Source organism: Hemitrygon akajei, chromosome 9 (assembly GCF_048418815.1).
Source record: "Hemitrygon akajei chromosome 9, sHemAka1.3, whole genome shotgun sequence".
In the NCBI taxonomy this organism is placed as follows: domain Eukaryota; kingdom Metazoa; phylum Chordata; class Chondrichthyes; order Myliobatiformes; family Dasyatidae; genus Hemitrygon; species Hemitrygon akajei.
The window spans coordinates 57,618,336-57,632,134 of record NC_133132.1 but is presented as its reverse complement, the minus strand read 5'-3'; the positions used below and the strand labels follow the sequence as shown (position 1 = coordinate 57,632,134).

At 40.3% G+C, this 13,799-nt stretch overlaps 1 protein-coding gene across 6 annotated transcripts in view; it reads right to left on the bottom strand.

Moving 5' to 3' along the window:
* The window catches only part of kif6 (kinesin family member 6), a 569,609-nt gene that overhangs the window by 463,642 nt on the left and 92,168 nt on the right, over positions 1-13,799 (bottom strand). For all 6 annotated transcript variants that reach the window (XM_073056062.1, XM_073056057.1, XM_073056056.1 and 3 more), the window contains one exon: positions 7,095-7,224. In XM_073056062.1, the coding sequence (XP_072912163.1) occupies positions 7,095-7,224 (130 nt within the window). The remainder of the gene's footprint in view (positions 1-7,094; positions 7,225-13,799) is intronic.

The window sequence follows — 13,799 nt, the reverse complement described above, 5'->3', positions numbered from 1 at the left end:
TGAGGGTAGTAAAGAAAGTTTTTAACTCATTGGCCTTCATAAATTAGGCCACTGAGTACAGGAGTTGGGACATTATGTTGAAGTTGTATGAGTCGTTGGAGAGGCTGAATTTAGAGTATCATGTGCATTTCTTGTCACCGATCAACAGGAAAGCTATCAATAAGCTTGAAAGAATGCAGAGAAAATTTACAAGGATATTATCAGAAATTGAGGACTTACAATATAGGTAAAAGTTGAAGAGCTTTGGACTTTACTCCCTGAAGCACAGAAAAATGAAGAGAAATCTTATACAGGTAAACAAAATTATGAGGGGCATAGATAGAGTGAATGTATGCAGGCTGTTTCCCTCTCATGTTAGATGAGACTAGAACTAGATTATATAGGTTTAGGATGAAAGATGAAATACTCGAGAGGAATCTGAGGGGAAGCTTTTTCACTCAGAGGGTGGTGCACGTGTGAAACGGGCTACCAATGGAAGAAATAGATGAACATTTATGAGAAATTTGGATAATGCATGGATGAGAGGCTTACAATAACTGTCCTCCACAGCTTGTTCTGGAGTACAGATTAAGTCAGAACAATACCTCGGTGATATAATAGAAAAATGAAATGTTAAACAGAATAATCAGTTCCTGATAGAATTTAAAGACCACTTTTTTATGTCAGAATTTGGAGGGTAGGATGGAGCATGGGACTTTTGAATGCCAATATTCCAACAACAACAGTTACATATCATAAGGAGTCCAAAATAAGCACTGCTTTGGTCCAAATACTAAAGAATTCTGTCATTTCATGAGAACATTCTTACAACTATGAGGGAGCCACTTAACAATGGAATAAAAAAGTAAAGATAAATTTCCAAACCCAAGTTCTCTGTCAATAAGATTCAGATTCATTTATTTATCACATGATCATCGAAACATACAGTGAAATACATCATTTGCATTGACAACCAACACAAGCGAAGGACGTGCTGGGCAGTTTGCAAGTCTTGTCACACTTTCAGGTGCCAACATAACATGCCCACAATGTTCAGCAGAATAACAACAGCAAAAGAATAACAACAGCAAAACAAGTCCCTTACTTTGCATTCACCCACCAATCCATAAACATACACACAAAATACTCTAACTCCAGCCTCCAACAGACTCAAACATCGCCTTTCAGTGAATTTGCAGGCTTGCAGAACCAGGCTTCAGCAACTGGGCCTCAACCTCTGGACTTCTGATTGGCTTCAATCTTTGCTATCAACCCCAGGACCCACCAATGATGACTATTGAGGTCCCTCGATAAGACGCTGAGGTTCAGGCCTTGAATTCTGGACTCCTGGATAATGGGACTGTCAACATGAGGCTTTGAACACTACTCTCATTGATTTGCACACCTGATGTGGGGGTTGGGTCACTAGCCCTCATGCCTCCTGCCCACATGGATCACTGACTCTGGAACCCAGTGATGACACACTGACCTGGGGGAGGGATTTGGCCACCAGCCTTCATTCTTACTGGTCTGCTAGCCCAACATCTGACAACAAATGTCCTTCATCTCACATCCACAGCATTGGCTTTTGAACGCAGGGTGGGAGCCTAGACTCTGCCCAGACCTCTAACTCCCCCCCCCCCCACCCCATATCCCTGCCACTAAAACCTACCCTGACTCTAGAAAAACAAATATCTGAGCCACAACCTCAACGGAAACTGCAGCTCAGCACCATCTTGATCAGAATCTGTCTGGTTTTCAACACAATCTAGCACCTTTTCCTCCTTTAACTTGTTCCTTAATTTCTGGAACCTGATGAATAAAATAGTTAAAGATTGAATATTTTCCCTCTTCCAGGTTTGTATACCTGCCCCACAAGTGCAATGTTTGAGATTACACTATGTATATTTTAGAATTCAATTCATCAAATTACTCCATTTTCTCTTCTCCCATCCTCATGACATGCCCATCACCTACACCTCCCCCCTTTCCTTCCCTTCATTCCGTCATCCATGACCCTCTACTATTATCTTCCACCTTTTCAGCCTTTTACCTCTTCCACTAACACTTCAGTTTCTCACATCATTTCCATTCCCTTCCCCTGCTTTACATTCCTACCTTCTTCCTCTCATATTGATTTATTTTGGCTTCTGCCCTCTTTCTTTCCAGTCATGATGAAATGTCAACTCTTCATTTTCCTCCATGGATGCTGCCTGAACTCCTAAGTTCCTCTGGTATTTTTCATGTGTTGGAATACTAATAGTAATAGCATTTAATAGTCTGGAAGGTGTGCAGTCCAACACTACTGATGGGTTCTAGATTATCACTTTTACCATACAATTTCCATAAGATCATAAGACATAGGAGCAGAACTAGACCACTTGGCCCATCCAGTCTTCTCCACCATTCTATCATAGCTCATCTATTCTCAACACCATTCTTCTGCCTTCTCCCCACGACCTATGACGCCCCGACTGATCAAGAACCTATCAACCCCTGCTTTAAATGTGCTCATTGACTTGGCCTCCACAGCTGTCTGTGGCAATTAATTTTACACATTCATGACACTCAGGCTGAAGAAATTCCTCCTCATCTCTGTTAATGAACAATCCTCTATTCTGTGGCTGTGCTCTCTAATCCTAGAAACTCACACTGTAGGAAACATCCTCCCCACATCCAATCTAACTAAGCCTTTTAAAATTCGATAAGTTTCAAGGAAATCCCCCCTCATTCTTCTAAACACCAGCAAGAACAGGCTCAGAGCCATCAAAATCCTCTCATGCATAAATGTTTTTATTCCTGGAATCTTCCTCATGAGCCTTCTATGAACCTTCTCCAATGTCAGCACATCTTTTCTTAGATAAGGGGCTCAAAACTACTCTCATTACTCCAATTGCAGTCTAACCTCAGCATCACATTCTTGCTCTTATATTCTAGTCCTCTTGAAATGAATGCTAATACTGTATTTGCATATATAACCTATAAGGAAATTCTGCACAAGGACTCAAGTTCCTTTGCACCTCTGAAGTTTGAATTTTCTCCCATTTAGAAAATAGTCTACACCTTTATTCCTTCTATCAAAGTGCATGGCCATACACTTTCTTACACTATATTCTATCTGCCACTTTGCTCATTCTCCCAATCTGTCTAAGTCCTTCTGCAAACACCTTGCTTCCTCAACATTACCTACCCTCCAACTATCACTGTATCATCTGCAAACCTGGCCACAAAGCCATCAATTCAATCATCCAAATCATCGATATATAACATGATAAGAAGCAGTCCCAATACTGACTCCTGCAGAACACGTCACCATTAGCCAACCAGAATAGGCTCCCTTTATTCCCACTCTTTACCTCCTGCCAGTCAGCCAATCTTCTATCCGTGCTTGTATCTTTTCTGTAATACCTTCGGGTCTTATCTTGTTAAGCAGTTTCATGTGTGAACCTTGTGAAAGACCTTCTCAAAATCCAAGTAAACAACACCCACTGACTCTCCTTTGTCTATGCTGAGAATTCCAACAGATCTATCAGGCAAGATTTCCCCTTAAGGAAGCCTTGTGACTTTGGTCTAATTAATCATGCTCCTTCAGGTACCACGAAACCTCGTCTTAATGGACGTCAATATGTTCCCAACCACTAAAGTCAGGCAAATTGGCCTTTAATTTCCTTTCTTATGCCTCCTTACCATCTTAAAAACTGGAGTGATGTGCAATTTTCCAGGCCTTCAGAACCATTCCAGAATCTAGTGATTCTTGGATGATCATTGGCGATGCTTCCACAATTTTTTCAGTTACCTCTTTCAGAGCCCTCGGGTGCAGTCCATCTGGTTCGTATTACTTATTTATGTTCAGAGCTTTCAGCTTCCCAAGCACCTCCTTCTTGGTAATAGCAATTACACTCAATTCTGCCACCAGACTGACGTTTGTCGTTGCCTTCCGTTGCATTTTAAAAGCCTCCCAATCCTTTAATTTCCCACTAATTTTTGCTATATTACCTGCCCTCTCTTTTGCTTTCAGCAGTCTTTAACTTCCCTTGTCAGGCATGGTTGCCTTTCTTCCTTTAAAATACTTTGTCATCTTTGGGATGTATCCATCCTGTGCCTTCCAAATTGTACACAGAAACTCCAGCCATCATCCTTGATAGTGTTGCCTTCCAATCAACTTTGGCCAGCTCCTCACACTCTCATGCCTCTGTAATTCCCTTTACTCCACTGTAATACTGATACATCTGACTTTATCTTCTCCCTCTCAAACTGCAGGGTAAATTCTATCACACCAAGATCACTGTCCCCAAAGGGTTCCTTTACCTTAAGCGCGCCAATCAATCTGATTCATTGCACAACACTCGATCCAGAATTGACTTTCCCTGAGTGGGCCCAACCACAAACTGCTCCAAACAGTCATCTCATAGGCATTCTACAAACTCCCTCACCTGGGATCCAGCACCAACATAATTTTCCCACCCTACCTGCATATTGAAATCCTCTGTCACTATAGTAACACTACCTTTATTAAATGGCTTTTCCATCTCCCATTGTAATTTATATCCTGCATGCTGGCTACTGTTTAGGGGTCTGTATGTAACTTCCATCAGCCTTTTTAGCTTTGCTGTTTCCTAACTCTACCCACAAAGATTCTACATCTTTTGATCCTATGTCACCTCATTCTAAGGATTTAATTTCAGTTTTACCGACAGAGCCACCCCAACCCCTCTGCTTATATAGTTGTCCTTTTGATACAGTGTTTATCCCTGGATGTTAAGTACTCAACATCCAGTACTTGATGGTGCCCGAAACATCATACCTACCAATCTCTAACTACATGACAAGAACATCTATCTTATTCCCTACACTGCTTGCATTCAAATACGACACCTTCAGTCCTGCAATTCATCACTTTTTTCGATTTTGCCCCCATGTTACACTTCAACTCATCCCACTGACTGCAATTTTCCCTTATCATCTACCTGTCCTTGCTCAGTCTCACTACACACTGCGTTGACTTGTACAGGTAGTCCCCGAGTTACAAACAAATCATACTTACGAACAGAGGAAGGAGAACGCCGTCCGCCATTTTAAGTCATTGCCGTTGACACTGGGTTGAGTGTTTAACTTTCTATTTGGCTTAAATTTTTCTTAGTAAGATTCACACTGATCCCGCCCTACGCACCCCCCCCCCCCCCCTCCGTTCCGGTCGGCTGGTGGCGCAGTGAGATCAGTGTCGGGCTTGAGAATGGAGGTTGCCGAGTTCGATTTAATGACAGACCACTCCCGTGCTGGGTTGATGTCAATCCAGTGACTCCCGTACCATCTGTGCCAGGTTGATGTCCAGCTCACAACTCAACCTCGTAAAAAAAAACACTGCCACCTCCAGTTTAAATTCCCACACGGAATATTATGGAGGATCGAATACCCAAACCCAGCACAGCCCCTACTTGTCCCATTTAACCTGTCTCAGAGCAGTGGAGTTTAGGACCTGGGGAATTCAGTGCTGTGGTCTTTAGGACACAGCGGACCTCAGAACCCGGTGCAGGTCGGGACCCGCTGCCCGCAGTGTTTCTGTTCCGTTGATGGGAAGCGATCACGATTGAAAATAAAGTGGAAATAATAAAGCATTTGGAAAGAGGTGAAACGCCGTCGGTCATTGGAAAAGTGTTAGGCTATAGTCAGTCAACGATCAGAACAATTTTAAAGGATAATGGATAAAGTGAGAATAATGGAGCACGTGAAAGACCCTTCCCCAATGAAAGGTACAATTATTACTAAGCAACACAGTGGTTTAATTATTGGAATACATACATTTCTTAAGTGTTTTATATGCATAGAAAGGTAAAATATATACCATATACTAAGACAAATGTTTGACTAACTGACGCTAAATAATACCGGATGTACTTTTCCAATTTACGTACAAATGCTACTTAAAGACAGACTCAGGAACTGAACTCATATGTAACCGGGGAATGCCTGTATACCAATTGTTCCATCCTTAGCCCTTTCACTCTGAGTTCTATCACCCTGTATCAAATTTGTTTATACCCTTCCCAAAAGCACACCCAGCAAAGATATTGGTTTCCCTCAGGTTCAGGTGTAACCTGCCCTTTTGTACAGGTCATACCTTCGCTAGAAGAAATCCCAATGATCTAGAAATCTGAAACCCTGCTGCCTCCACCACACCCTCAGCCACTCAATCATCTCTACTCTTATCCTATTTCTACCCTGACTAGCACATGGTACTGTGAATAATCCAGAGATTACAATATTCTCCCTGACTTTCAGCCTCTTCCCCAACTCCGTATACAAACTGCACAGGACCTTTTCCCCTTTTCTACTTTTGTCATTGGTGCCAATCGACACCATAACCTCTGACTGCTCATCCTCCCTTGAGGATCTTCTGTAGCTGTACTGAGACATCTGGGACCCTAACACCTGGAAGGCAATATACCAACTTGGCATCTCTTTTGTGGCCACAGAATCTCTTCCTGTGCACACCCTCACCCCCCACAACTATCGAGTCTCCTGTCACTATCACTCTGACTGACTTTACCCTTCCCTGCTCCGCCTCAGCTTTGGCTATAGTGCCTGGCTTCTGCTGCTTTGCCCTAATAGGTCATTCCACCCCCAAGCAGCACCCAAAGGGGTATACATATTGCTGAGGGGAATGGCCATAGGAGAATCCTGAACCAACTGCTTACTCTCCTTACTCCCCCTGACGGTCACCCATCTACTATCTGAATTCTGCACCCTGGGTGTGACCACATCAGTAAAAATTTCACCTATGAGGTTTTCAGCCTCCCAGATGTTTCAAAGTACATCCAGCTCCAGTTCCTTGACCTTGTCAGTCAGGAACTGAGGTTGGGTGAACTTCCTAGTTTCACTACCCTAAAATCCCACATCTCACAGTAGGAGCATTCCACTGCCTGAACTACCATCCTGTCTGCGCATTATACCTCTAACTTCTCAAGCTTAAGTTCTAGCCTGTGCCTGGTCTCGCCAAAGCCTGGCCATTCTAATACTGGCTTTTCTTTTAAAGACTTAGCAGATTTTCTCTGTGTTGATCACTACCTGTGCACAACTCTGAAATGGCACCATGGTCAGGCTTTGAAGTTACTCACCTCCGCTATCATTCGGTTAGTATCTCCCAGGAAGAGCAGATTAAGGGATTCTTCCTCATTGTTTGCCTGGTGAAGGGAGAGATTCCTAAGATGGATATGCTGATCAGAATCTTCCATAATAGTCACCTTGCTGATAGATGGAAATAAATATGATTAAAATCAAGTACCACCTGCATCTTAAAATCCAACCATCTTGATATGGGCTCTATTGGTCTGAAATAACTTTATCATGGACATAGACATACCAAAAAATGAATGATCAAGAAACACCACTCTAAGAGGGAGGAACAGTTCTGTGTCCTTGGTGACCTGTGCTAAAGTCTAAACAATAAACTCAAATGGTTGGGCTTTTTTCTTTGCTCCTGTTCCAACCATGTCAAAGTGAGCAAGCTTCATAAAGAAGGTACAATAATAAAGAAGAAGAATATTGTGCCACAACTAGCTCAAGAAAACAAAATTAAATTTTGACCAGAGATTCTCATAAAAGCCTGAACTTTTAGCATTTAATCTTCCCTAATTTTAAGAGAACTGAATCAATGAGATGTATAAACTAGTTAAAAGTCAAACATTTTGAATTATGAACCAGATAATCAATATTTGAAAGCAGAATATGTTACATAAGACCAGAGAATGCTTGAAATCTGGCATGAAAACATAAAACTCCTGCAAATATAAAGCAGGTTAAACAGTATGTCTAAAAGAGAGACCCAAGTTGATGATTCAGTTTACAGAATAAATGAAGCTTAACCATCCTGAACCATTAACTCTGTTTCTCTCTCCACTGTGCATTTGTAGCATTTCTTGTTTTTATTTGACATTTTTTAAATTCTGTAATTCTTCAACATCTTTGTAGTGAAGTATCTTAGGCCAGCTAATGCTTTCCAATGCTGATTGTATATTCCATACTCAAGATTTATTCAGACCCCTAAATCTTTTCCAGCTTCATGCATCCCAACATTTCTTCTAAGCTCTTCTGAAAGTTGTTTTGATCGAGGCGTGGTGTACATACGCAGATCTTTCTTGAGAAGAACAAGGTCTATCAGTAACCTGACTTTGTGCATCTTTTTTGTAGGGCAGGGCACCTCTACAACACACACCTCCAATCTCAACTCATTGATTGGAACACCTGACTCCAAATAGCTTTTGCAGAAGGCATTACCCCAGAGGTGCTCATACTTCATCCAACAAATACATGTAATATTGGTTCATTATTATCAATAAATAAATAAGTATAACCTTTTGTGTTATTTATTTAATTGGGCTCCCTTTATCTAACTTTAGGATTTGCATGAAGATCTGATCACATTTTAGGTCATATTTATGGAGAAATAGAGAAAGTTCTACACAGTTCACAAACTTTCTAGCACCACTGTATTCTATCTTTTTAGTGTATCCATGCCAGTCAGCATTAGGTAATCCCACTTCCCAGCTCTGCTAGTTATATCTCTTCATCTGTTTGTGTTCATCCAAAGACTAGTAAATTGGAGATATTGTTTTGCTTCCAGCAAACATTTCAGGCGGTGAGTTTCACATTCCAATGTTCAGAAATTAAATTTTCTTCAATCCTTCATATTTTACAGTTAATTAACACTATACCTTCTGACCTCTCTGTTAAAAGAAATCAGTCACTTTCTCAGGCTTTACCAGATTTAAATAGATGCAAAGAGTAAAGAATTACTGTAAAGTCATAGATAAGAGATAGACCTTTTTTTTTCAAACGAGTATGGCTATAAGCTGAAGTGAAAGTACATGGAAATGGGATAACAGTAAATGGCTTTTATTTGGAGACAGTATAGGCAAAATGGAAGCAATAGTTTCTTTCTGTGACTATACTTTGATTCTACAGAAAACCAATAGCTTCTGAGTAAAAAGGATTCTTGGGCATTTTATTCTCAAAGAAAACTTTACAACATAAAATTAGCAGTAAATTCCTGCTTAGTAACAAAATGCAACCTAATGTGTTCAGTGAATAGAACACCATCAGTGTCCACCACATGACAAGGACACCAGAACTCTCCATAATTTGCTCACTTAAAATCTTACTCCATTTAGCTAATAGTCTGCCTTTGAGTTCTCTTAATGAAGTGCATGATCTCATACTTTCCCACACTAAATATAATTTGCCAAGTTTTTAACATTATTACCTTATTTACCTTACTCCCTGGTGCACTGTTAAAGTATCCTTATTGCAACATACCCTCTTAAACTATTTTTGTGTCATGGGCAAACTTAGATACCTGAACCTCTATTCCTTCTTCCTTCCATAATGTAAGTTATAGAGTCATGATGAATCAAAGAGTTATACAACAGGGAAATATGCCCTTTGGCTTAAGCCATCCATGTCAAACAAGTGCCTCCCTGAGCTTGTCCCATTTGCTTGCATTTGTCTTATACCCTTCTGATCCTATCCATGTATCCACCCAAATGTATTTTGAATATTGTAATTGTATCTGCCTCTACCACATGCTCAGCCCCTCATTCTATACGCTCACCACCTTTTTTGTCAAAAACTTGCCTGTCGTGCCTCCTTTCCCCTCTTATCTTAAAAATCTGCTCACTAGTTTTAGACCCCCCCACTCTCCCCCCCACCCCAAAGCCTGGGAATAAGACCATGATCATCCATCTAATCTATGCCCCTCATTTTTTAAAAATCTATCTCTATAACATTAGTCTTAGCCGCTTTTGCTTGTGGGTAAACAGTTCCAGCCTATCTATCTCTCCTCTTAATTTAAGCTATCAGTCCCAGCAATGCTTGTGAATCTTTTCTACACCCTATCAAACTCAATCACATCTTTCCCAGAGTTTGGCAATCAAAACTACAAGGTATTTCTGGTGTGGCTCCACCAACTGTAACGCAACTTTCCAATTTTTGCACTTTATGCCCCCTCCGTTGAAGTTATAACTCTTTTTGCCATCTGATCTCTCTATTCTTCAATACCTCCCAGGGTTCTATTATTCATGTGTACTGTAGGTCCTGCACTGGTTTAATTTCCCATAATGCAACACTTCACAACTATGTTAAATTTCATGTCATTCCTTTATCCACTTTCCCAGTTGGTTGAACTCCTTTTGTAACCTTAGACACTGTCCATCACATTACCAATTCTCATGTCATTCACAAACTAACTATGTCATGCCTATCCAAATTGTTCATACATGTGACAAACAACAGTGGCCCTAGCAATGATCCATGTGGCACATCACTGATTCAATCTGAAAAACACTAGCATCCCATGACTTTTGCCAGCAAGCCAATTTTGTGTTCAACTGGCTAAGTGGATCCAATGTGAACTCACTTCCAGATATGTCTACCATACTGGGCCTTGTCAAAAGCCTTACTGAAGTCTATATAAATGACATTAACCCCACTGCCCTTATCGATCCTCTTAGTTATCTCTTCAAAAACATTTTCAATCAAAATTATAAATAATTGGAGATCAAAAATTGATTCATTGACACTGTACAAATTATATCCTTTGTTTCTATCATTTCTCTTCAATGGTATAACCAATCTTCAATCCATGTTAATACACTCCCAACACCATGAACCCTTGTGCATGATTTTCCTAATGTTGCTAACTGAGACCTTACAAATAATGCACTGTCCAAAGTCTGTTATTTGTTTTCTTGCAAGTAATCTATATTTGAACTTAATGAATTGAGAATTACTTTTAAAGTTAACTGTGTACTTTTATCAATTCTTGTTAATGAGTTAAATTATTTGTTCATTTTTTTTGCATTTTTGAGGGTGAGGCTGGGACCAGAGGGCATTGCCTGAAAATAGAGGGACACTGCTTTAGAACAGAGATGATAAGAAATTTATTTAGCCAGAGGGTGGTGAATCTGTGGAATTTTGTTACCACAAACAGCATTGGAGGCCATGCTATTGGATATATTTGAATTGGAGTTTGATAGGTTCTTGACTAGTAAGGGAGTCAAAGGTTATGGGGAGAAGAGAGGTTAATAGGGTAGAGAGGAGTAATAAATCAGCCATTATGGCATAGCAAAGCGGACTCAAACGGATGAATGGGCTAATTCTGCTACTGTCTTATATGTTTAGTTTTTTTTGGGGGTGTGAATACTGTTATCGAGAGCAGCATTTATTGCCTATCTTTAGTTTCCACTACAAATGGCATTAGTCTGTTCATACTAGGCCAGATCAGGAAGGATGGCATTTTTCCAATTCTGTGGTCAGCAGCAGTGAACCAGATAGGTTTTAATGATAATTTCATGGTTATTTTAACCAATACAATTTTAAAATTTAATGTTATTGATCTGAATACAAATTCCACAGATGTCATGGTGGGATTAGAACTTGGATCTCTGGATCATGAGTCTAGTAGTTTAATTACTGCACCTTCAGTATCCCTCCATCAGCACCATACCCTCACAGCACAGATGTAATGGTTAAAAATCTCCATACAATCTGAGCAATCAAATTTAGAAATACAAGAATGCAACAAATTGACATTGATATACACTTCTATTGCTTTGATTTATAACAGAGGAGTGCCAAATCAAATTAATGCGAACAAATATGAATACAACTGTAATCCTGAAAAACACCATCACAGGCTCCACCTTTACCAGTCAATAAGATTCCAGCTATTACTACAGCAGATACTCATTTGTTTATTGAGAGTTTCACTAAACAGCATATAAGGTGAAATTCAATCTTACAGTAATGAGTTTATGTCAATCCTAATCGTATGCAACCAACTTTGACAAGTTAGTTGAAAGATATAGACATGATAGAAGTGTTCAAGAACATTAAGGGCATAAGTAAGGTGGATGCCAGCTGCCATGTCAAAATTAATCCATTAACAAGGGGTCATAGGTGGAGACTGGTGAAAGAATGAGTTCAGACTAACATCAGGAAGCAATTCTTTACATGGTGAGCTGTGGACACATGGAACAAACTACCTAGTTGTGTAGTTGAGGGTAGTATCTTATAGACTTTCAAATCTAAACTCAATAGTTATTTCAACACACTATGTTAATGGGAATTTCGCAAGCTTTGTTGGGCTGAATGGCAACATTTTTCTGATCAAAAACTTCCTAAACTTTCTAATAATATTCTAATGTTCAGAATGAAATAATGTTTTCTCTGATTTTCCCTTCCTTCTTACAAAGCTTCTGTGAGATGGCCTATTTATCTCACATTTTCTACTTTATTTCATTCTCTCACAAATATCATCTAGCTTTCTAAATTCTACAAAATTCTTTGATGTTTTCCAGTCAAAATTCATGTCAAAAAGTTTCATAGCGTGTGCATTATTTATTTGAAGCCAACCATGGGATTCAATACAACTCAGCTTTCAGCTTCAAAGATGAACTTCTGAAAGTGTGATAACATTAGCTGAACCATTCTCCATAGTGAATATACCCAAATAGTTGCTGTTTAAAAAGTGATGCGATTGTTCTGGGATTCAGTTGCTCTTAGAATGATATTTTAAACCCAGAAATCTGCACATTCATTCCAAGATATTTGAGCTAATTGGCCCAAGTAGGTTTGTGGACCACAAGGGAATCAAGAGCTCTAAGGATCAAGCATGAAATTGCAAGATGAAAGACCAGATTATCCAGGATGCTGAATGGCAGACAAGCTCAAAGAACCTTGCAAGGCCAACCATTTTTTATGCTTACAACTTGCTGGTTACAATAATATGTAACTGTAGGTTTTCACAAACAAAAAGGCAAAGATATTTTATGTTTCAGAAAAGCAATAGCAACTCGTTTGTTGAACACCAAAAAGCTGAACACAAAGTGCACTAAAAATCATTATGTAATAATGTCATCATGTCAGATCTGCCTTCTAAAGAGAAACACCAACTCAATGTCGATGGTTGGAAACTACATTACCCACCCTTTCTGCAGCTGTAATAGTCCGGGATGTCTCTGACCGGGTGCATGACATCCTGTTACGAGGGAAAGCAACCAGAAGTCGTGATTCATGTTGGGACCAACGACATAGGCAGGAAGAGGGATGAGGTCCTGAAGTGTGACTTTTGGGAACTAGGCAGAAGGCTGAAGAATAGGACCTCAAGGGTGGTGTTCTCAGGATTGCTGCCAGTACTACGTGACAGTGATGGTAAGAATTGGAGGAGATGGCAGTTGAATGCGTGGTTGAGGAGTTGGTGCAGGGGGCAGGGTTTTAGATTTTTGGACCATTGGGATCTCTTCTGGGGAAGGTGGGACCTGTACAGATTGGATGGGTTGCACCTGAACTCGAGGGGGAGCAATATCCTTGCTGGTAGGTTTGCTAGCATGGTTCGTGAGGGTTTAAACTAATTTGCAAGGGGGATGGGACCCAGAGCGATAGAACAGTGAAAGAAGTGCATGGAGTAAAGCCAGATCTAACATATAGAGAGGCTTTGAGGAAAGAGCAGCAGAATAAAGGGTGTAAAGGTAGTAAGGTAGAAGGGCTAAAGTGTGTATACTTCAATGCAAGAAGCATCAGGAACAAAGGTGATGAACTGAGAGCTTGGATACATACATGGAATTATGATGTAGTGGCCATTACAGAGACTTGGCTGGCACCAGGGCAGGAATGGATTCTGAATATTCCTGGATTTCAGTGCTTTAAAAGGGATAGAGATGAGGGAAAAGGGGAGGAGGGGTGGCATTACTGGTCAGGGATACTATTACAGCTGCAGAAAGGGTGGGTAATGTAGCAGGATCCTCTTTTGAGTCAGTATGGGTGGA